The 24,211-nt window shown below is 43.4% G+C and overlaps 1 protein-coding gene across 7 annotated transcripts in view; it reads left to right on the top strand.

Annotated features, from left to right (window-relative positions):
• The first annotated feature begins 36 nt into the window (after window positions 1-36).
• The window catches only part of NSMAF (neutral sphingomyelinase activation associated factor), a 62,633-nt gene continuing 38,458 nt past the window's right edge, over window positions 37-24,211 (top strand). For 2 of the 7 annotated variants that reach the window (XR_012327157.1, XM_073794413.1), the window contains exons 1-5: window positions 47-556; window positions 14,738-14,827; window positions 17,871-17,949; window positions 18,047-18,114; window positions 18,194-18,230. Coding sequence is in view for 5 of the 7 variants with exons in the window: in XM_073794413.1 (XP_073650514.1) it covers window positions 498-556; window positions 14,738-14,827; window positions 17,871-17,949; window positions 18,047-18,114; window positions 18,194-18,230 (333 nt within the window). In the remaining 2 variants the exon portion in view is untranslated. Of the gene's footprint in view, window positions 557-14,737; window positions 14,828-17,870; window positions 17,950-18,046; window positions 18,115-18,193; window positions 18,231-22,479; window positions 22,559-24,211 lie in introns of those variants that run through there. The other 5 variants (XR_002174396.3, XM_019925290.3, XM_019925293.3 and 2 more) reach the window with 5 other exon arrangements.

The following is a 24,211-nucleotide window of genomic DNA, read 5'->3' as shown; positions in this document are numbered from 1 at the left end:
CCAAATGTTATTCGGAACCCCTGTGGCCAACAAATTGGCAGAGATCACGGGCTGTCTTCCGTCTTCAAGCGTAAAGTAGCGAAACGGAGCTGCGGGGTAGCTGGTGAAGCAACGGACGTTTGGGGTCTAAGGAGAGACCCTAGGCCGGCCTCTGTGTCCCGGGCACCCGGCGGCTGAGCTCGGGGCGCCTCGGGTGACTGCGCGCCCCTCCTCCGGCCTGAGTCACGGCGCCCCGAGTCCCCACGCCGAGAGGATGCGGCGGTGAGCGCTGCCGGACGCCGGGCGCAGCGTGGGCTCCGGGACGCCAGCGCCGCCGCTCGGGACGCCAGGCCGCAGGCGTGCTCTCCCGGCCGGGCCTCGCAGGCCGGCTGCCGGGCCCGCCTCCGCGGCTCCCCGACCTCCTCGGCCGGCGGCGCAGCGGAGCGGCGGAGGAGTCCGAGCCGGAGCCGGAGCCGCGCGCGCCCCGCCCGCCCGCGCCGCCCTTCCTCCCTCCCTCCATGGCGTTTATCCGGAAGAAGCGGCGCGAGCAGCAGCTGCAGCTCTACTCCAAGGAGAGGTGAGCGCCCGGCCCCGGGGAAGAGCCGAGCCGCGGGCGGAGGCCGGGCCCGCTGGGGGCCCGAGGCCGCGGGGGCAGCAGCGGGAGCCGGACCGGGGCCCATCCCGCGGCGGAGCCGAGCGCAGGCGGAGCCCGGCCGGCCACGCGGGTCCCACCGCCGCGGCGCGGCTCACCCGGAAGGGGCCGCGCGGGGGTGGATGGGGGCGTGGGGTGTAAGTGGGCTCGGCGGACCCCCGACGCCCACCCCCCAGGCCCCAGGCGTCGGGTCCCAGCGCTCGGCCCCCTGTCGCCGGCTTGTACTCTTGGGCGGCACCGCGCGGCTCGGGGACCCCCCGCCTGCGGGGTAGACGCAGGTGCCCCCCATCACCGCGCCTTGTTACCGCGGACTTGAGCCCTCAAGCAAATGCCTGGGCAGATCCCTGCCCTCCTGGGCTGGGAGACAGCCTCTGAGGGAGGCCTGATTCTGAGAAAAGCCCGGGTCCAGCCCGCCAGACGTTGTCTGCCGAGCAGTGGACCTTATTGTAAGCGCATGTGAAGGCTCTGAACTCCTGAGCGCTGAGGCACGACAGTCAGGATCACCGGCATCCCGGTGAGGATTTGGGGTCCCACGAGCAAAGGCTGAAATGGCCTCGAAGCAGTTATGGTTCAAGAGTTTCTGATCCTCAGCCTCCAAGGGAAGAAGTCCCTTATGAGAAAGCTCACTTCTTCTAAGTAGACTTCCAGTGCATTTCTAGTGAGACAGCTTGCTGGTCCTTGGGTCTGTGGTCCCAGGTGCCAAAAGGAGCTGGGAATGAGTCATTTTACACAGAGTGTTTTGGATGTGGGAGCCAGTTATCTCGGAGTGCTGCTAGCCTGCCCTGGTGTTGTGTGATCAGTGGGGACCAACGAAGCAGATTGTACATGAGATAACAAGTGCAGACTTTAAGGCTTGTGCGATCTTGCAGCGCCCACACTTCTTTGTATGGGGATTGACTGGACCCCGGTGCAAACATTCATACCCTTTTCTCATCTCTAATGTTGGCCTCTGCCAGGATATCCATAGCCTGGAATTTCATTTTCCACTGTAGAGAAGAAGATATACCAAAAAAACGTATCTTGGATAGGGCTTCCAAGAACGATTTTGGTAGCGTGATTAGGCTTTATCCACAGACAGGCTTGTTTATTGAGTAGTGATAACTGGATCCTGAATGAAGTAACTCACTCTTGTAAGAGGCTTTTGGGACTTTGTCTGTAATGCTTGTTTCATGTGGAGAGAGCGTGAATAGTTTCTTTGTTCAGTACCAACAACATTAAGACTTGGTATTCTGTATTAAATAGATGAATGTTCACATTTACATTGTAAGAACTTTGAAACACTTGAGTTGCCATCATGTTCTATGATCTAGGAGTCATTTGTAACAATTCTATGGCTTCTTTGGTATATAGGGAATCCTGCTTTCTTTAGACCTGCCAGTTATTTCTGCGACAGTAATTTGTGTTTAATTGGGTTAGCTTGTGCAGCTCTGCAGCGTCACAGCAATCTTAAAGTCCACCCTGGCATTTCTGTGTATAAGCTGCTTTGTTGGTATCCATTGATCGGGCAGCGTGACAGGCTAGTAGCCCTTAGGGATGACTGTAGCTCTCACAACAAAATAATTATTCATCAGTCAGGAGGCAGCAACTGTTCTTAAGCATCGGTAATTGGAAAAAGTCAGTGCTACATATTTTTATTTGAATCCTACTTCCTGACTGCCCAAATTCTCTAATGCCCTGCCCCGTGGCTTTGCAACCTTGGGTTGATGGGTACACTAACCAGGATGGTGTCCCTAGAATAGCAGTTTAAATGACAGGAATATGTCTCACAATCAAGCAGTCTCTTTCTAAATCTTAGAATTCTCTCTGAAAGACGAGTATTTTATTTTATTTTAAAATATTTATTTGGTGGGTTTTTTTTTGTTTTTTTGTTTTGCTGCATTGGGTCTTAGTTGCAGCACATGGGATCTTTCGTTGCAGTGGGTTCTTTGTTGCAGCGCGCGCGGGCTTCTCTCTAGTTGTGGCGTGTGGGCTCCGGAGCGCATGAGCTCTGTAGTTAAGGCGCATGGGCTCTCTTGTTGTAGTGCAAGGCCTCAGTAGTGCTGTGGCATGTGGGATCTTAGTTCTCTGACCAAGGATCGAACCCACGTACCCTGCATTGCAAGATGGATTCTTAACCACTGGACCACCAGGGAAGTCCCAAGATGAGTATTTTAAACCAACTTTATTGAGCCCCAAATTTACCTTGGCTGCACAGGTTTTTTCCCCTAGCTTATCTCTTTGTGGCAATAAACACCATTTAGCAAAATGATTGACAGGTCATTGACTCCGGCATACCCAAGAGAACTGTTACTTTCCTTGGAACTGTTTCAGAGGTCACCATGAAAGCCTCACCTCTTCAGAGTTGCAGTTTCATTGGTCCCTGTCACGCTGCTTTAGTGATTTGAGATTTCTACTGCTACCCAATAATGATCCAGAAAGGAGAAGCTTGAAGTTAGCATCAGCTTCACACTAAGAGAAATAAATGCTGATATATTTAGAATAAGTGATATTTCTACAAAAGTAGAAGCAGAGAGGCTGTTGGGAGATTCTTAGATTGGTGGCTTAGACCAAGGTGGTGGCAGAAGAAATGGAGAAAAATGGATGGATTTTTATTTTTTATTTATTTATTTTTGGCTGTGTTGGGTCTTCGTTGCTGCACACGGGCTTTCTCTAGTTGTGGCGAGCGGGGGCTACTCTTTGTTGCGGTGTGCGGGCTTCTCATTGCGGTGGCTTCTCGTTGCAGAGCACGGGCTCCAGGCGCGCGGGCTTCAGTAGGTGTAGCACATGGGCTCAGTAGTTGTGGCACGTGGGCTCTAGAGCGCAGGCTCCGTAGTGGTGGCGCACGGGCTTAGTTGCTCCGCGGCATGTGGGATCTTCCTGGACCGGGGCTCGAACCGTGTCCCCTGCATCGGCAGGCGGATTCTTAACCACTGCGCCACCAGGGAAGCCCATGTGGATGGATTTTAGATGTTTTTAGGAAGTAGCACTGATAGGTCTTGGCGGAGTGGACTGCATGTAGAAGGTAATAGAGGAAGAATACCAGCTTAGAGGTCTCAGATAAAATACAGGATGCCCAGTTAAACTTGAATTTCAGATGAACAGTGAGTAACCTTTTATATAAGTATGTCCCATGTGATATTTGGTACGTACTTATACTAAAAAATGTTTGTAATTTATCTGAAATTCCAATTTAACTAGGTGTCCTGTATTTTTACTTGCTAAACCTAGCAGTCCTACTCTCAGGTTTCTGATTTAAACGACTATACAGTGGTATCATTTATTGGTGATGCTGTAAAGAAATGCTCTGGGTAGTTTTCAGTATTAGAAAACAAGAGGTACCGGCTATTCAGATTAAGTACGGTGTTATCCCGCTTAAGACTTAGTGGGAAGGAGCCATGTTGATCTTACTGGTGTTCTAAAATGTCCATTGCAGGTGTTAAGATAAATGCAAACAAATCTAAAAAGACAATTCACATCGCTTCCCTTGGAATTGTCGGGAAAAGCAGATGTGTACAGTGGGCTAGCATACGAAGGTATTCTACAAACAGCTGCTACTTAAGATATTTCTATTTCAAGATTTAGGAGTAAGCTAATTGTATATTGTTACGTTCACATCTAGGAGTGGTGTGGGGGAACCACAGCTGTTTTCGTTTTGGATGATATAGAAATTGAGATAGTTGAGGCATGTCCCCACTGGAAGAGAGTCCGTTTTCTCTCTAAGTGTCACAGAACAAATTGCTTAGCTGTGGCTTGTAAGTTGTCATTCCAGGATAAAACATGATGATTATGAGTTCTGTATTGGGCTCACATATTGCATTAATCGTTCTACAGGCATTCCTTAGACTTCCTCTTCGCTTCAGACATGCCATGTGTGGATAATTCTCTTGCTTATGCTGATATTAAATTTCTTGGCTGATATTAAATGTCTTTTACTTAATAGGTTTATTTTGTCAATTGATTCTGTGTTTGTTACACTGAAAATACTTGCTGAGGTGGCAAAGTGATTTGCTAGACTCTGGTTTAATCTTTCGTTTTTAAGACTGGTCATCCTATTCCTTGAATACCTCTCTGGGATTTGCCAGGTGTCGAAAATGGAGGTAAACTGCAGAATCAGCGCTCAGTTAGTCAGGACTGCTGATGGGCTGAGAGAAATCGACATAAATCCTATTTCTTTACATCATAGTTACTTTTCTTACATAACAAAAAAAACAGTGAAAGTGGAAATAAGTGTTGCTAATTTTTTGATTAACTTAGAATTTATACTGGCTTTACCCAAAATGCGTTACTAGCCTATCATCTTATTCCCTTATTACTGTCTCAAATTAGCATCTTCCAAAATGGCTACCATTTAAGAAGACACCAGAATCTCCCATAAATGGATTCTGAGTGTGTTGGCTGTATGGTTTTTCAAATGTGATATAAAATGGGCATTTAAGGAATTCATCGCTGGGTTTTTTCCTAAATGCCACTGTGATTTCGTCTTTTTCTCATCAGATATTTAACATTTCCAACTCATGGATTTTGCAAGTTATCTTTTTGTTTTTTTAATTTTTTAACGTGTGTTCAGTGAATGGGGTCTGTATAATACTAATACTTTGAAGTTTTGTATTATGACTTAGTATGTAGTCAATCTTCACAAATGTTTGATGTGAGGTGGAAAATAGATGTATATTAATAATATCTATTACGTTAAGCTTGTTAGTTATTTAGATCTTGAATGAATTTTTTCTGATTGAGAGAGGGTTCATGATGCTAACTTCACCTTGTATTTCTATCAATTTCTGCTATAACTATTTTCAGGGTATGTTATTAAGTCTATTTAAACTTAGAATTGATGTCTTCTTAGCAGATTGAATCTTTCATCAATGGATAATGACCTCCTTATTCCTAGTAATGATTCTTTTTCTATTTTGTCTGATATTAATATAACTATATTAGTTTTCTTTTGGTTATTTGCATTATATATAATTTTTCATTCTTTACTTCCAACTTTTCTTGTCCTTAGATTTTAGGCTTATTTCTTATAAATAGTTTGTAGTTGAACTTTTTATTAATTTGTTCTGATACTTCTTGTCTTGACAGATTAGTCCATTTACATTTGTTAATATTACCAATTTATTTGGAATCATTTTTACTTTTTTATTTTGTTCTTTAATTTTTTCTTATTTTTCCTTGGTTTGGATTAACTAAGATCCCCTTGTTCCCTTTCATTTGTCCTGAAGAGTGTGGGAGTTACATATTGTTTCTGTTTCTCTAGTGCTAACCCTCGAAATTTTTTTTTTTTTTTTTAACCCTCGAAATTTTAACATTTATATTTAACTTAAGGTCTGAGGCTAATCGTTCTCTTTACCCTCCTTCCTAACAATATTGGGACCTTGGAACACTTAATTCCTGTTGGCCCATCTTAAATTATAGTCTGGGGCTTCCCTGGTGGCACAGTGGTTGAGAGTCCGCCTGCCAATGCAGGGGACGCGGGTTCGTGCCCCGGTCCGGGAAGATCCCACGTGCCGCGGAGCGGCTGGGCCCGTGAGCCATGGCCGCTGAGTCTGCGCGTCCGGAGCCTGTGCTCCGCAATGGGAGAGGCCACAACAGTGAGAGGCCTGCGTACCAGGAAAAAAAAAAAAAAAAAAAATTATAGTCTGTCATTGTCCAGTATTTTCAATATATTTTAAGCCTACAAATTAGACATTATAATTATTTAGTTAATGCTTGTATAGTTTACATGCCTATTTACCATTGTCTTGGCATTCCTTCTTGCATATAATATCTTCCCTACAGAATTTTCTCTTTCCTGAAGAATGTCCTTTAGAAGTTCCCCTGATGAGGGTCTGATGATAGTAAACTATGTTTGTTTTTGTCTGTCTGAACATGTCCCTATATTGCCCTTGTTTTGAAAATCAGTTTTGCTGGATGTATACTTCTCTCAGCCTTTTGAAGATTCTGCAAAGGAAGGCAAATGGCCAGGAATATGCGTCAGGCTTTTGCTGGGGCAGCACTGGTGGGGGAGACTCAGCACAGGAGAAGGGAGGTCAGTGACAGATGCGCCGTGCCCTCCTGGTGTGGCTCTTAGCTCCCTGGCAGGGTCAGGCTGCAGACTCCAGCAGAAGCCTGGACCCCATGGGGTGACCCAGGGCTGGGACACAGCGGAGTTACGCTATGATGGAACCTTGCTCGCCAGGCCCAGTGCGACATTTGTGGCTGTGGGTTGGCCTGGTCCCTTCCCTGGCTTGACTGGGGGCTGTCTAAGTATTGCACTTGGGTCTGCATAATATGGTCGGGTAGGTTCACGTCTGTGTTCATGGTTAGGGAGCTGCCAACGCTTCCTCTGGCATGATTAAGGTACTGGGGTCCAACCTTGTTGTTTTGTTTTTTAATATTTATGCGTTTATTTATTTATTTGGTTGTGCTGGGTCTCAGCTGCGGCAGGCGGGCTCCTTAGTTGCAGCACGCATGTGGGATCTAGTTCCCTGACCAAGGATCGAACCTGGGCCCCCTGCCTTGGGAGCACGGAGTCTTATCCACTGTGCCACCCAGGAAGTCCCAGGGGTTCAGTCTTGTTGACCCAGACTGTTGCCTTTAACACAGGTCAGGGCAGGTCTCTGGAGCTTTGTGGGTGGCCAGCTTCCATTCTGGGAGACCAGCCTGCAACAGACGCCTGTCATTCGTCTCACTGCTATTTGTAAGGAATCTGCCTTTTCTCTGGCTGCTTCTCTTCTTTGCAGTGTTTTGCTGTTTGTCTATACAGACATTTCCTTCTATTCATCTCTCCTGGATGGGGTTCCTAAAGCTGGAGTAGTTTTGGAAAATTTGTAGCCAAGCCTTTAGCTCTTGGAATATTGCTTCTCCCCATTCTTTTAATATCTCAAAATGACTGTTTAATACGTATCTTTTTTCTGTGCTGCATTGTGGCTTATTTAAGTCCATCTTACAGTTTACTACTTTTTTTCTTCTAGTTGCCTAATTTGCTGTCTATCCCTCTAAAGTTTTAATTTCACTTATTATATTTTAAAATTTCTAGTTTTGTTTGGGTTGCTTACAATTGCCTGATCATTTTTGATGAAAGTGTGTTCCTTTCTTGTACTTTTGATGTCCGTCTATTTCTTTAAACTTATCCTTGTAATGATCAGATACAGAAAATAATTATCTGTAGCCTTTACAGGTTTCATTGAGTCGTTTGCTTCTTGTACTGACCTCCATTCAGTAATCTTACTTCCTCACTTGATTTATGATTTTGGATTGTGGCCTTTTGTTCCTTGAGTTATTTTCGGGAATTCTTGGAGATCTGGATTTAAAGTGTATTTTCCCAGAAAGTGTTTGCGTGTATATCTGCCTGGGGTTGGGGGAGAGACCACAGTGGTTTGTTTTGAGTTTTATTCGGCTAAAAAGGTAGTGTGAATTCTAACCCCAGATGTGTGTCAAGGCAGGCTTGTGGTTTCAGGCTCTAAAGGAAACTTATTTTGTCCCCAGCCCAGAGCCAGGGTCCTACCATATCCCTCTGGGGGAAGTAGGGTGGGTGGTTTTTTATTTCCACCCTCAAAGGGTGTTACTTTAGGGATCCTAGCTTTTTCTACTCCCTCCCCCTCCCCCCATGACTGTCCCCTCCTGAATTCAGGCTCTGTTACTCAGAGTTGGGAAAAGCCTGCTCCAGTGCCTGCTGGCTTTTGTTTCTCTCTTCTAAGACTTTCCCTTACTTTTCTATCACCTCAGCCGAGCATTTGAAATTTTTAGCAATTTATCCAGCAGTTTTAGAGGATCTGTATCGAGATGTCTTTGGACATCTCATCTGCCCTGATGCCTGAAATGGAATTCCTGCTGATTTCTTTAGGCCCAGGTTTATTTAATCTATAAACCCACTGGTTAAGGAAGGACTCTTGAGGTAATCTAATCTATAGCTCCCTCCCCTCACTTTGTAGCTGGAGGCCTGAGTAAGCAAAGTGTTTGGCTAAAAGTCCAAAGCCTAGATGTGCAAAGCCAAGCCTAGAGCAGATGTCCTCCGAGCCAGTCCAGCCGCTTTTCTACCACAGCGTGCTGCTGCTGTTGTAAACCGTAGGCCAGTGCTTGTTTTATGGTATCTCTGAAACTTACTACGATTCAGGAACGCTCCACGCCTGGTTTATGGTGACATTAGTACCCTGTTACTACGTGTGGTCCATGGGCCATCCCCTCAGCTCCGCCTGGGAACTTGTTAGAAAATACAGAATTTCAGGCTCCACTCAGATCTTCCACATCAGAATCTGCTTTTTTTTCCTGTCTTTTTTTTAAAATTTGATTTTTTTCTTTTATTTTGACTGCACCACACAGCACGTGGGATCTTAGTTCCCCGGCCAGGGATCGAACCCAGGCCCCCTGCATTGGGAGCACAGGGTCTTAACCACTGGACCACCAGGGAAGTCCCCCAGAATCTGCATGTTAACAAGATCCCCAGATGCTTGAAGTTCGGGAAGCACTGTTGTAGATTACAGTAATTAAGCATTCATCTAGATTCCTTGTCTGTTCCTTCAAACTTATCTTCCAGCTTTTATCTTCTTGGTAGTGTAGAGAAGGCTCACGGAAGTATCCTCCCTGGGGCTGTGACCCCTGGTGCAGAAGTTGAAAGACTTTGAGAGCTTAGGTGATATGGTGGCCATTTGTTCTCACAGGTTGTTGATGGTGTCAGTGAAAGGCATTTCGGCATCTGAGCCATCTTGGCCAGGAAGTAACTGCGTCTCACATAGTCAAAGGAGAACGTAATTTCCGAGGGTCTGATAGAGTTTTAAACTTACTCCCAAGGGAAGGGATCAGAGGGCCAGATGAAATAGTGAAATTGGTTACCCTGGGGGACAGCAGGCATGAAATGCTGCTCCAGGGGGGAAGGGCCAATAATTTACATGAGAAAACAACTGGTTCAGGGACTAGAAATAATATTTCATCACTCAGATGTCTCTATGCAAAAATGCATAGAACATGGATCATAAAATGAGTCAAGTTTTCTTACAAAAGGGGATTAATATGTGTTTAGGTGTCACTGAAGCTTGATGGGATGGGATTCAAGATCAGAATCTAGTGCTAAAAAGCTGTAGACCTATTCAAAAAGGGGAGACCCATTAGGAGGTGAGGCAGTGGGCTCTGAAGATCTGCGTCTGCAGGGGAGTCCGTGAACCACGCGGAAAGACCCGGAGGACTTATGGGAAAGAGGAACAGAGATAACGTAATTGTGTTCATTTGTTACAGGACACCCAAGTGGGTGGAAAAAAATGGTGGATGTGTACCTGAGGGGGATTGAAAACAGGAAGTGGCAACACAGAAAATGAGAGACCTCACCCAGCCGAAGCTTGATGAGATCTAATTCCCGTTCCTTGCCTTCCCTTGTTGAAATTTTGAATTATTTTAAGGCAGAGAGCTTGAGAACTTTTCAAAATTCTGAGTATTAAAGAGTCATTAAGCAAGTAGCAATGACAGAAACCATCAGAAAAGGCAGTGGTATCAAGTTATTTATTGTTGAAGCCCAGGGGGATTAAGAAGGATTCTGACATGCATAGAAACTAAATTTTTCAGAAGGCAGATATTGTAAGTTTCCAGGAAGGGGACTAAAACAGGATCATTACTGGACAGTTCTGAAAAGGATATTGACCTAGGAAGTTTGTCAAACTGTCAGAAATAGAATTCAGAACGTCCAATCCAAATGGTCTTTGGTGAAGAGTTACAAAAAAAATCAGACAAGCAAATAAACAGAGAATGGTGGTACACGTAGTATTCCTCCGAGCTTATAATTTAAAAAAATATATATATAAAGCAAGAAAGGCAACAACCAAGGACAGATTAAGAGGATATCACAGTCCTATAAGTTAGCATCAAGAAAGTTAAAGCCCCAGAGGAGTGCTTGCTTTAAACGATGCTACAGGTTAAAAAAAAAAAAAAAAAAATAGATATATATATATATATCTATTTTTTTTTTTTTTAAGTCTCCTGAAGTTGTGTGTAAAACTAGGCTCTTGCCTAGGGCCCGGCCCAGCCCAGCAGTGTAAAATATTACTCACGACAGAGGAAGTGGCTCTTATTTTGTATTCTATTAATGATACCATCAGACTGAAAGTGACAGGCTAGACTTTCAGAAGATGGGTTAAGATGCAGAGGACACCCATGTGCCTGGGTCTCCTGGTGTAAACTCCTGGGAGAGTTTGAGTTTGGAACCACAGCATGTTTCCATGATCTAGGAACTTGGAAAGGTGCAGAAAGAGCATATGTGCATAAGTAGGTTGAGTGCTAATTCTGGATCAGACAGATTTTTATAAACGGCTAGGAGAGGAAGTTGTCATCCGTCTCCAGCATGAATTCAGTATGAAGTCATTTCATGCTAATCTGATCTTTTTTGACAGAGTTCTGACTGGTAGGTCAGGAAAATGCAGTCGATTTCGTTCAGCTGAACTCTCGCAGAGAATAAGGTTTGGTTTTGTGATGTCTTAATAGCAGAATTGAGAAAGGAGAAATGGATGTTCGTATAGTTAGGTAAGATTCGTTTGCCTATTCAGAGGTTGCTGTCAGATGTATTCTTGGGGGCACATTTCTAACAGTGGGTCACTGGACAGTGTTCTTGTCTCTTAAACATTTTCTTAATTCATTCCTTGTTTCAGAGGCCATTTTATGAAGCTTACCAAAAATGCCCAGTTTAGTTCAACCAGCTCTCTAGGTAGTGGGGGCCCTACAGTCTAGCTTAATCCAAGGATAGTGGGGTGTTCAGAGGAGAGATGCAAATACAGGCCACTCGGGCCCTTTCTGCCGCCGTGCACATGTCACTAAGGTGTCCTGGCCCTTCCTGCGGTCTCACAATCCTCTTCACGGTGAATCTAGTTTTACATCTCCAACTAGAGAAATGATTGACTAGCAAAATCTTCTGGCTCCATTATAAATACTGTTTATCAACAGAGTGTTGAATAATTGTTGGGTAGCCGTGAAGGCAGGGTTAACTCTGAGGGCTGGCCTGGGGTGAACTTGTCTTACGTTGTTGGTTAAGTGTTGAACAGTATGCTTTGCAATTTAGGTGACATGAGGATGGGACAGCATCTTTTTCAGGAAAGTTAAATTGCGGAATGAGTCAGTTTATCTAAAGAAAAAGTCACTACACCTCTGTAAAGATGAAGTAAACTAAGGAATACCCAGGAGCAGGGCCCCGAGTCTCCTAAAGAGATAATTTACAGTCTGATACATCACTAATGAGGGAGATCATAAAATTATAAAAGTGTTTTTATTTTTACTTTTTTTTTAAAACTTGGAACGTTTTACTCCATGGAATGCACTTTGAAAATCATTGTTCAGAACACCATGAAACTTTACAGTAATACTTTTTACATACAAAAATTTTCAAGCAGGTATAACTGAATACTTAAGTAAAAAGAAAAAAATAAACTCAGAAAAGTTTCTTAATCCTTTGAATAATGATGTGGTTATATCCCTTTATCGTGTGTTTTACATTACTTACAAAATAGGCATATTAGTAAATTAAGGAGGATATAATTCATTTACCAAAATAATGACTTTAGTCATACAGTAGCTGATGTGATTATATTTTTATTGGCATAAAAAACACATACTTAAATAAAATTTTTAAAAATCCAGAAAACTTAAAAAAACACACACCTAAGATTTACTATTTTAGCCTTTTTTTTTTTTTTTGCGGTACGCGGGCCTCTCACTGTTGTGGCCTCTCCCGTTGCGGAGCACAGGCTCCGGACGCGCAGGCTCAGCGGCCATGGCTCACGGGCCCAGCCGCTCCGCGGCATGTGGGATCTTCCCAGACCGGGGCACGAACCCGTGTCCCCTGCATCGGCAGGCGGACTCCCAACCACTGCGCCACCAGGGAAGCCCATATGAAGGCTATTTTGATAGCAACAAAATTATGCCATTGTCTTATTGATGAATAGTTATTTTACCCTCTCTCTAAGAGGAGGAGTGGGGAGAGGAAGAAGGAGAGACGGTTGCATAGCTCCAGCCCAAGCAAAAGGTTTCAACTTATTAATACAAGCTAAAAGTAAGGGCCAAGGTACTTAGTATCTCTCTGATTCATACCTTCTTGGAAATTATCTCGGGCATCAGAGGCCGCTCCTACCAATCTGAACTTTTGTGGTTGCTCCGAAATTCCGAGTAAGTGTTAACAGTGAGCATTTTACACTGACCTCTGGCAGTTTAGCCTGTGATGAATTCTTGCTCATGGATTTTACAATGTACAACAGGCCAATAAAAATTGCCTGTTTTGATGGTAAGGCTAGTTCCCGCTGTCATCATTTTTAATTTATGAGTTATTTTTCTGTTGGTCCAGTTTGTTTTCAAGCAAGCAGTATCTTGTTTCATGGATATAATTTCTTCTTTGTGAGGATCTTAATTAGAGTCTTTTGACCTTTTCTTCTGTTCATTGTCTCTAGTCCTTCACGCTGTGTTCTTCTGCTTGTTTGGTCTAGTTCTTTCACGTTAGAGGCTGGTGATCTTGGGGTGTGCGTTCATATTTAAGGGTGAAGCACGTAATTCTGTGTCGCTGTGGGCAGGCCTTTTCTGTTGGGCTTCACTGTGGGATGATGTTGTAGACGGTTCTTTGAAATGTTAGTATCCATAGGTCTTTTCTCTAGGGCTATTTAGTTTTTTCCAGAACTAACCCCCAGTCTGCTGCTTGGAGTGTTACATGTCCTCCTGCTTTCTGTGTAATCACTGTCTTTTCATGCAGTGGCGCTGCTCTGCACTGTGCGTGGTGCCTAGTTTGGAGTCTCTTGTTTAATTCTGGTGTTGAAAAACCATGTGTAGGGAGAAGCATCGGGGAGGAATCGCGGCTGCTGGCCTCGTTTGGACTTTCAAGCATCCCCCCAGGCTCCATCCCTACCTTCTTGGTACCTGATACCTGCGGTTGTGGAACTTGTGGTTTCCTCCTGGTTTGTACTTTTTCTGGAGGCATCTGCTCTTCCAGCTTCTGATCACTGCTCATTCCTCCCCTCTGCTTTCCACGTCTCACAAATTTATAGGTATCTCTCATCTGCTTTTATGTCTCTCCGATTTCCATTAGTCTGTGGGTTTTACTCTTTTTTGTGTGGGGGGTTACTATTTTAAAAATATTTTTGTTCACATTGTAGTGTTTTTCCAGAGGGAGCAGAAATAAACACTTACGTTTATTCTGCCGTATTTAATCGAGATGCCTTCCTGTAATACACCGGAACTTCAAGACACATCTCAAGTACCACACTTTTCATGAAAACATCTCCCCGTGACTCTGGGTGCCGTTGATGTTTCCTGGTCCTTACCACAAAACAAACAAAACAGTTGTTTTCAGTTCTTCGCCATATATTTGTTTCTGTGGCCATGCAACTAAATTAATACTTTTTCTGTTACTTTATTTTGTTTTTAAAAGTTTAAAGCACTTAAAGCTTTAAAAAGAACTGATTCCCATTGGGTTCAGCTTACTCGTTTTATCTATTAAATAGCTGTTGCGTACAAAGCCTTAGATTGGTTATAACAGGAATATCTAAAGATCTGCTTCTCAGAGGCACTGGTCTTGTGGAAGTAGCAAGAGAAACTCACCCACCCACGAGCCATGACAGTGGAGAATGGTTTGTGGTGGGGAAGAGGGGGTGGGGAAGCCTCGTGTGTAGTCCTGGGGAACAAAGGATGAACACTCTGTAGGTGGGAAAGCTCCGAGCTCTGTTCAGGCAACAGTAACTTTTGTTGTTGTTGTTGTTTTATTGGAGTATAATTGCTTTACAATGGTGTGTTAGTTTCTGCTGTACAGTGAAGTGAATTAGCTGTATGTATACATACAGCCCCTCCCTCTTAGACCTCCCTCCCACCCACCCCCATCCCACCCATCTAGGTCATCACAGAGGAGGTGCCCACCAGCTATTTGTTTTACACATGGTTTTATTTCATGAAATTTGGAGTTTCTGTAAAGGAATAATAAATCCACCTGGTAAACAATTTTATTTATTTTATTTTTGGCATAGCTGGGCAGGTCTGTCTTGATAGAGAAGAGTGCCTGGCATGTAATATACACTTAGTAAGTGTTTGTTGATGTAATGGATGGAAAAGCACTTTGGGAACACATGCTTGAAATATTCTGCTTTCTTATACTTAAAAAAAATAAACATGCGGTTTTGTTTTTTTTCCCAAATTTAGATTTTCCTTGCTGCTGCTTAACTTGGAGGAATACTACTTTGAACAGCATACAGCTAATCATATTCAGCACAAGGGCAGTCAGAATGAAAGGTAAGGAAGATTTTCGGATCTCTGAAAAGGCCTAGTGAGAACTCAGTAGCAGTGAGCTACTCTGAATGCTACTCTCCACTGAAAGAAACGAGGGCTCTTCAGAGACTTGTCTAAGTCAGGGGAGGAAATGTGGGAGGTGAGCCTGGACCATCTTGTCAGACTGGCAAGAAAGGAAGGTATCAGAAATGACTGCTTGTGAATCAAAAGGGCACAAGGCCACCCTGAAGAGCTGGGCAAAAAATGGGACAGATTGAACACCAAAAAAGAATAATGAGGGCAGTGGATTGAAATGTATCAGAAGGGCTCAAATCCATGAGTTCATAATGACATATATGTAATATAAATATATTATTTCTCGTGTGTGTGTGTATATATACGTATATCAGTTACCTTTGAAGGTACTAGGACACCAACTCATTTTTCTAAAACTTGATAAACGTAAAGAATCGAGCATTTTTCCTGCTTTCCTTGTACAAATTGTACTTTAGGGTAACCAAATCACAGATAATTAAAGCTGCTCTTTGTTGATGAATTCTAGATAATAAACACAGGGAATGTTAAAAATTTCAACCCCTAGTGAATAATGGATCTATATCAGGGGTCGACAAACTATGGTCAGATCTGGCCTGCTACTTGTTTTTGTAAATAAAGTTTTATTGGAACACCCACTTGTTTACATATTGTGTGTGGTTGCTTTCCTGCAACACGGAAGTAGAACTGAATAGTGACAGAGACCAAATGGCCTGCAAAGTCGAAAATATTTACTATCTGGCTCTTTATAGAAGAAGTTTGCCAACCTCTGATGTAGACAGAATCTTCAGTGGCTGCTAAAACAGCAGATGAAAAGCTGCTGAGAAATTTTTTAATGCACGTATCAAGATAGGCATTACCTGAAGCCACTGTGGCCTCTTGATACGAGGGAAGTACATGTGCACTGCCTCTGACGAACCCTTACCAGAACATCAAACCCCAGCTGGTCAAGTCTTTTAATCTTACCAATTACATAAAGGAAATGGGATAGAGGAAAACCACAGAGATGTGTTTAGCAAAGTTCGTAATGCGGGAAAATGAAAGTTGCCTTAGATTAAGAGATATTGAGAGACCTGTCAACTAAATGTAATATGGACTTTGTGTTCCAACTTGAACAAACCAACTATAAGAACACACTTACGAAATAGAAAAGTTTGAATCCTGGCTGTATCCTTGATGACATTAAGGAATTATTAATTTTTTTAGGTGTGACAGTGATAGGTCATTTATTGAAATAGTTTATCTTCAGAGATTCATGTTAAAGTATATATAAATGAAGTATAGGGTGTCTGGGAATTTATCTAAAATCCTGCAGGGTTCTGAGGTGTTGTACACAAAACAAGAATGACTGCATGTTAACAACTGCAGAAACTAGGTGATTGATACTGGGGAATTTTCTATTCTATTTGTATTTGTTTAGTACTTGCCATAGAAGTACTTAAGTTATTATCAGGTGATTTAGGGTGTTAGGAAAGTAAATGCAGATAACAGCATGGAAAGAAATGATACAAAATCAAAATTCAAAAGAGCTTTTGAGGAAGAAGAATTGCAGGCTAAATCATGACCTTCAGCATGACCAGCCTTCTTGTGCACTGGGTACATATTATCTACGTACACAGAGGTAGGCCTTCCTCAGATTGTGATGGGACTTTATCCTGTGGGTTAGAACACCATTGGCGTATTTGTAAGCAAGGAAGAATGTGAGATTTCTTTGATAGAAGAAGAACTGACTCGGCCTGGGGGGTGGGGGTGGGGTACAGAAGCAGGAAGAGCAGGTCGGTCTTTCTAGAGTATAAGTAACATAATTGCTTCAGTTAAGAGACCCTGGAACGGCCAGAGTAAGAAGCGTTCACGTGCTTCCCTGGTGGCGCAGTGGTTGGGAGTCCGCCTGCCGATGCAGGGGACACGGGTTCGTGCCCCGGTCTGGGAAGATCCCACATGCCGCGGAGCGGCTGGGCCCGTGAGCCATGGCCACGGAGCCTGCGCGTCCGGAGCCTGTGCTCTACAAGGGGAGAGGCCCGCGTACCGCAAAAAAAAAAAAAAAAAAAAGAAGCGTTTACTAGGACACTGAGGAATGACTGGAGAAAAAGTCCAGATGTCATACAAGTGATTTTAAAAAACATAAGCTCCTTAGAGCTTCACTTGTAGATACTCTTGGAAACTAATCTTAAGGTGATTTTTTTATAAGATGATGTTCCAGCATTTCTTAACCTGTGTTTTGATTACATAATAAGTTATTGCCTTGGTTTGATCAATTGATAAAAGTCATCTAGTCAATAAAAGACAATCAAGTGTGTAGATTTTTATTGGCTTCAGGCAAGTGAGGCACATGGGCCTCTAACATGCTCAGGCAGGCTTTTTCCAAAACTCATTGGCGCCTTATAAGTGTCCCAAGAAAGGAGGAGAATGGTGAAGCCGATAACTGATTTATTTGATATTATAGTAGTAGGCAGATGGTCTTTAAAATTGCTTATCATCATAGAACCAGTTTTTCTCGGAATTCCTATGTACCCCAGAATCACCGGTAAAAGCGTTCTGGGTTCTAAATTCAAACTCTTGTTATTCTTGCATGATTATAAATAAGAAAACAAAAAATCTCCTACCTAATCAACGTTACATGCTTAGTATTGCTTTCTGAATCGTTCTTTAAGATATAGGAAATTAAAAGTCAAAAGAATTTACCACAGACAGGATGGAATCAGCGTTTCTTAAGGATCAGAAAACTGTTTCCCTTTCACAGTAGTTGTGAGGACCAGATGAAGTAATGCGAATAAAATACATGCAACAGTGCTCAACCAGTGAGACCGTATTACAACACATGCAGATTCTTTAACCTCTAGGGAGGGGGAGATGAGGAAAATATTTTTGCTATATTTTCCAACCTTTCATACCCTTTGTTGATCTTTTATTAGTTGATACTTCAGTCATCTACATTCTTGTTAAAATGTATTATGATTCTTTTGTGACTTTTGTTACGTTCATTAATAATAACCTTTTGTACTTTCATCTCTAGAAAAATCAGAGGCTCCTTAAAAATATGTTCAAAATCAGTTATTTTTGAACCGGATGCAACATCCCAGCCCATCATTAAGGTAAATGCATTTTAAGTGTGAACAGAAACGGTTCTATTTTTTGTATATATTTTACCTTGGCTTATTTTTATAATATTTCTCTCTCAATTTTTTCCAGATTCCTTTGAGAGATTGTATAAAAATAGGAAAACATGGAGAAAATGGAGCCAATGGACACTTTGCAAAGTACGTCATTGTCTTAACCGTGTCATTTTACTTCTACCAAAAAATTACATGTATTTAATAACTTCTATCTGCATTTTAGGGCGGTATCCGGGGGGATCTCACTCACTTTCAGTCAGGTAAGAAGCACCTAGTAAACATTTTTTTCTAACCTGAACGAACATTTAAATGAATAAATACATACATATGTGTGTGTGTATATATACATACATATATATACACATTTTTTTTTAAGCACAATGAAATTATTTGTAGAAATCTCAGACGAAGGCCACAGGGAATGATGTTGAAATCCTTTTAAAGTTAGTCATTGAGAACTGTATGTCTTAGAAGCTGTGATGCCTGATGCGTTCCTTAACGTTCGTTAAGCGTGTGGTACCTGCAGGCTGTGTGGGTCCGTCCTGAGGAGTCCGGACAGTGCGTGAGGCTTGAGATGAAGGACTGCAGTTGGAAGGTGGGAGGCCAGCGCCTCCCGCTTCAGTGAGCTCAGAGGGGCTCGTGGTGACAACCGAGGCCACGGCTCAGGATGTGTAGCCTTGTCTAATTACAGTATAATGCTTGGGGTCATGACCTTTGCTTCAGTTCACATTTGCTCAATATAGATTTGTGCATCCGGTACTGTGTGAACACTGGCAATACGGAGATAAATGACATGTTTTTTCTCCCGTCATACACAACTGACCCTTGAACAAAGTGGGAGTTTGGGGCACTGACCCCCACGCCCACACACACAAACAGGTGAAGATTTATGTATAACTTTCGACTCCCCCCACTTAACTACGAATAGCCTACTGTTGCCTCACCGATGACATAGACAGTTGATAACACATATTTTGTATGTTATATGTATTGTGTACTGTATTCTTACAATAAGTTAGAGAAAAGAAAATGTTATTAAGAAAATCATAAGGAAGAGAAGATGCATTTGCAGTATGTACTGTACTTATGCATACTGTAAGTTCATGTCATCTGTTTATAAGATGACAGGACCGACATCAATGTTGTCTTAATGTGACACAAAACACTGTAGATGTTAGATGTGTTACTAACATTAGACATCAAAAATGAAAAGATAGGGGCTTCCCTGGTGGCGCAGTGGTTGAGAGTCCGCCTGCCGATGCAGGGGACACAGGTTCGTGCCCCGGTCCGGGAAGATCCCACATGCCACGGAGCGGCTGGTCCCGGGAGCCATGGCCGCTGAGCCTGTGCGTGTCCGGAGCCTGTGCTCCACAATGGGAGAGGCCACGACAGTGAGAGGCCTGCGTACCGCAAAAAAAAAAAAAAAAAAAAAAAGAAAGGATAATGTGAAAAAGGAACGTGTTATTCAGTATGATTCATGCACTGATAATGAAGAAGCAGCAGGATGACTGCTTTATCGTAGCCTGTGTCATCAATATGATTGCTTCCCAGTAGCCCAGCCTGTACACTGTTGAGTGAATCGTTATGAAAGTGTTACGGCACACAGTGTCGTATCAGATTCATAATTCAGTATGGAGACGTGGTTACATTTTAATTTTCAAAATTAAAAAAAAATTTATTTATTTAGTTTTGGCTGTGTTCGGTCTTCGTTGCAGCGAGTGGGGGCTGCTCTTCGTTGCGGTGCGTGGGCTTCTCATTGCGGTGGCTTCTCTTGTTGCAGAGCACGGGCTCTAGGCACGCGGGCTTCAGTAGTTGAGGCTCGTGGGGTCTAGAGCGCAGGCTCAGTAGCTGTGGTGCACGGGCTTAGTTGCTCCGCGGCATGTGGGCTCTTCCCAGACCAGGGCTCGAGCCTGTGTCCCCTGCCTTGGCAGGATTCTTAACCACTGCGCCACCAGGGAAGCCCCAAACATGATTACATTTTTTTTTTTTAAACCCGTGATGATAGAGAAAGACATCTGAACAGTAATGTAATTCTTTGAAAGCAAAGTTATGAAACCAGAAAACTAACACATGATTAGTCTTATATTAAAATCACTCCCCTTATGCCTATGCAAGGGTAGGCTGTCCACTTCAGTACAAGTCTCGTACACAATGTTCTACACTATGAACGCTTAGGTGATGACAGTGATGAACACAGAAACGTATCATACGCTTCCTCCACGTGCTTATTAGATGTTCACATGAAGACACACACAAACACAACAGGTGAGTTTATTAACTGCATGGCAGGATGATTGTTCACTAGTCATTAGGTAGAAGTGGAGCGTCCCAGAGGTCTTCATTCCTGTCGTCTGTCTTCACATTGGGCGGGGGGTAGGGGAGGGGGGTTGTCTTGCTGTCGCAGGTGGCAGATATGGGGGGGACGGGGCGGGCAGGAGAGGCAGACACATTCAGTTTAACTTTACGGAAATACATCATGATTTCTGGCTGACTTTTCTGCTTTTTTAGTTCTCTAAAAGTGTTGCTATACGGTAGCAATCCTCCTTCCGCCGTTTGCTTTAGTTCCAGCGCCTGTGTCATAGAAGGGTCCACGTCATAAAAGAAGTGAAAAAGCAGCCTCAGAAATCAGAGCCTGCTGCTAGGTGGTCTCATGTCAGTTTGTTTCCTGGCACTGCTGTTTCTACATCTTCTTCCTCATCATCTGGCGCTGGTTTGGGAGCTCTCATCTCCCTCTGGTTGTCTTCTGTTAATTCCTCGGGTGTGGTGTCCATTAGTTCTTGAATTTCTCCAAGATCCAAATCTTGAAACGTTTCCACCCCCTCTCTCTTTTTGCCATATCCGTAATCTGTTTCATGATTTCCTTGATAGGCTCTGTTGTAAATCCTGTAAAGTCGTGCACAGCGTCTGGACACAGTTTTCTCCAGCAGGAATGTACTGTTTTTGGCTTGATGGCTTTCATGGCTTTTTCTATAACAACCATGGCATCTTCAATGGTGTAATCCTTCCAGACTCTCATGATTTCTCTTCCACAGCATTGACAGTCCTTTGCACAGGGTACCATATGTAATAAGCCTTAAAGGTTCTTAAGACCCCTGATCTAGAGGCCGAATTAGAGATGCTGGGTTTGGGGGCAGGTAGACCACTTTGACACCTTTGGTGTTGAGCTCATGGGGTTCTAGGTGGCCAGGGGTATTGTCCAATTAAAAGAACATTAAAGGGCAGTCCCGTACTGGCAGAATACTTCCTGTATCGGGACAAAGCATCGATGGAACCAATCCAGAAAAAGGGTTCTTGTTGTCCAACCAAAAGACTGGCAGCTGGGGTTCCCTCTTCCCTTCAAGGCTGGGGTCAGCAGCTTTATAGATCAGGGCAGTCCTGGTCATCGACCCCATTGCATTTGCACAAAACAGCAGAATTAGCCTATCCCTTCCTGCCCTTAAATCCAGGTCCTCGTGTCTCTTATTAATGAACGTCCTTTGTGGATTTTTTTTTTTCTCTCAGAAGAGGGCACTTCCATCTGCATTTAAACCTGATCAGGCAGATATCCTTTCTCCTCAGTGATTTTCTTAATGGTGTCTGGGAGCTCGTCTGCTGCCTCCTGGTTGGCAGAAGCTGCTTCTCCTGTTATCTTGACATTTTCAAAGCGAAATTTCCTTCCAAAATTATCAAATCATCCTTTGCTGACATTAACTTTTCCAGCTTTAGATCCTTCACCTTCCTTTTGCTTTAAGTTGTCATATGATGACTCCATGTTAGTCATCACGCAGCAACCCTGCACCCACATAAAAGCTGCATTTTCAGTACGTGATAAAAAGGTAGTTCACAAAAGGTGCCAGGCTCTCCCGCCTGCTGGGTAGCTGCCAGATGGCTTCATGAATTTCCTTTTCCTTTTTACAATGGTGTTTACATTGGATTCATTTATCTTGAAATGGTGGCAACCGCAGCGGCTGACCTCACCTCAATCAATGGTACACGTATCAACTTTCTCTCGTAACGTCGTGACTTTGCTTCTCGGGAGCACGGCCAGCATCACTAGTGGCACTTCGTGTGGGTCCCGTGGTGTTATTCCAGGTTTGTGATCTTAGACTAAACACGATGAAAAATGCACAAGAACCAGGAGGGACCACTTTTTACTGTGATGCCCGATTCCCTGCTGCTCACGCAAAGATGAATAGCGTCCCGCGGCCTTCTGAGGTTACTCTCAGCACTCGACCTCAGCGCAGTATCACAGGAGGCGGCTATGAAGTTATGACCGTGGTACAGTGTGAACTACGGCGAACGCATGCAGCTGTGATTTCATACTGCACCTTTATCGTTATTTACATTTCTCTCGACTAAGATTGGTGCCATGTACGGTCTGTTAGCGTGTGCGTAAGTTTTGATAAGTTTTAACTTTTTGTAATAGATTTGTGTATGTTTTATGGTTGTAAATGATATGATAGACTAGTATCTACGTATATTTTATGTGCTCATGACATAACAATTTCTTAATTTTTCTGATATTTCTAGGCTACACAGTTCATCTTCTTTCAAATTGTCCCAAATCTCCACATCCTTTTCCAGTCTATTTACTGAAAACAATCCACATGTAAGTGGACCCATGCAGTTCAAACCCATGTTGTTCAAGGGTTAGCTGTACTCAGTTCATCTGGAGAGCTTTAAAAAATTATAGATGAGAGAGGAGTAGAGCTCATTACCACTGCCTTTTTGCTGTGAATCTCACCTTCTTCACCTTGAAAATGAAAGGGTAGAGGTCAGCGTTGGTTCCGCTCTCTGCGGATCTCCAGCTTCTTGAAGTGTTCAAAGAAAAGTATCGTTCTGTGATCGAGCAAGCGTGGGAAGAGCTGTGGGAAACAGATGCAGAGATTTCTTTACGCTATAGGACTGGGCGCGAAGCGTTGAGATTCTCAAGGGGTGAATGGTCGGGGCAGAGAGCCTCCGGTGGTTTTTGGATCACTTAGCCCTCTTGTTCGTGCCTCTTTTTAATGCATATTGAAAATTATTTTATGAAGCCTGGGAGATATCAGATTAGGTGATTTTCTAAGTCTGCCTTCCACGATTCTAATAATTTTAGGGAAGAAAGCATTTCAGAGGCTCTCTTTGACTTCATGCTGCTTTGACTGGCGGATATGAGAGCAGTTATGGCCACATCTGTTTGGGGAAGGAGCACCACGACTGATGATTCTCGTCCACACCTGTATTCTCATTATGTCTAGAGTATCATTCTACACTGTCGCTTTATTCTAGAAAGTCCTTCTCTTGAAAGGAGTAGGTCCTTCTTCAGTTGAAAGTATGGTTTCCATTATAAAAATATACATTGTATGGACTTCCCTGGTGGCGCAGTGGTTGAGAGTCCGCCTGCCGATGCAGGGGACACAGGTTCGTGCCCCGGTCCGGGAAGATCCCACATGCCGCGGAGCGGCTGGGCCCGTGAGCCATGGCCGCTGAGCCTGCGCAGCCGGAGCCTGTGCTGCACAACGGGAGAGGCCACGACAGTGAGAGGCCCGCGTACCGCAAAAAAAAAAAAAAAATACATATATATATATATATATATATACACACACACACACACACACACACATTTTAGTATAATTTTAATAAACTTAAGAATAAAGCCCCCAAATCCTCCCACCTCCTTTCAATAGTTTGTATAAGAGGTCTCATGTCAAATAAACTCAAAATCAGCTTTACAGCAAGGTGTGACTAGATACAAGCTACTCTTTCAAGTATTAAGCTTCCTGGGTTAAGCACACAGCCAAATAAACACAACTTTTGTGTTTTTTGATTACTTACCAGGTCACAGTGTTTCAGAAATATGTTATGGTTCTTCAGGCTTTTAGAGTTTTGCTTCCAAATATACTTTTGCTGATAGAATAAAGAGGAGTGTGTGTGTGTGTGCGCGTGCACGCGTGCGTGTGCGCGTGTGTGTCTGTCTAGAGGAGAGTTTTCTTTATGTTGATGAATGGATTTCATACCGCAGTGACTTTGTTTTACTCATTTCTTAGAAAATCAGCCTTAGATTAGCTTCCTTCACTTGTCTGGTTACTGGGTACAAGTGATGACATTCATAAAACATCTTAGACGTTGTATTTATCCAGCAGCGGTTGCTACCTTGTTGCCTTGATGAATCTCTTTTTAATTTGATGTTTGTTATTTTAACATCAGAATTTGAAAGCCATACTGATATTAATGCAAGTGCTTTTGGAAACAGATTATGTAACCATGATTTAAATTTGATTCA

This window comes from Tursiops truncatus, chromosome 17 (genome assembly GCF_011762595.2).
Source record: "Tursiops truncatus isolate mTurTru1 chromosome 17, mTurTru1.mat.Y, whole genome shotgun sequence".
Classification (NCBI taxonomy): domain Eukaryota; kingdom Metazoa; phylum Chordata; class Mammalia; order Artiodactyla; family Delphinidae; genus Tursiops; species Tursiops truncatus.
Note: the sequence above shows the minus strand (reverse complement) of the source record. Positions and strands in the feature narration are given on the sequence as shown.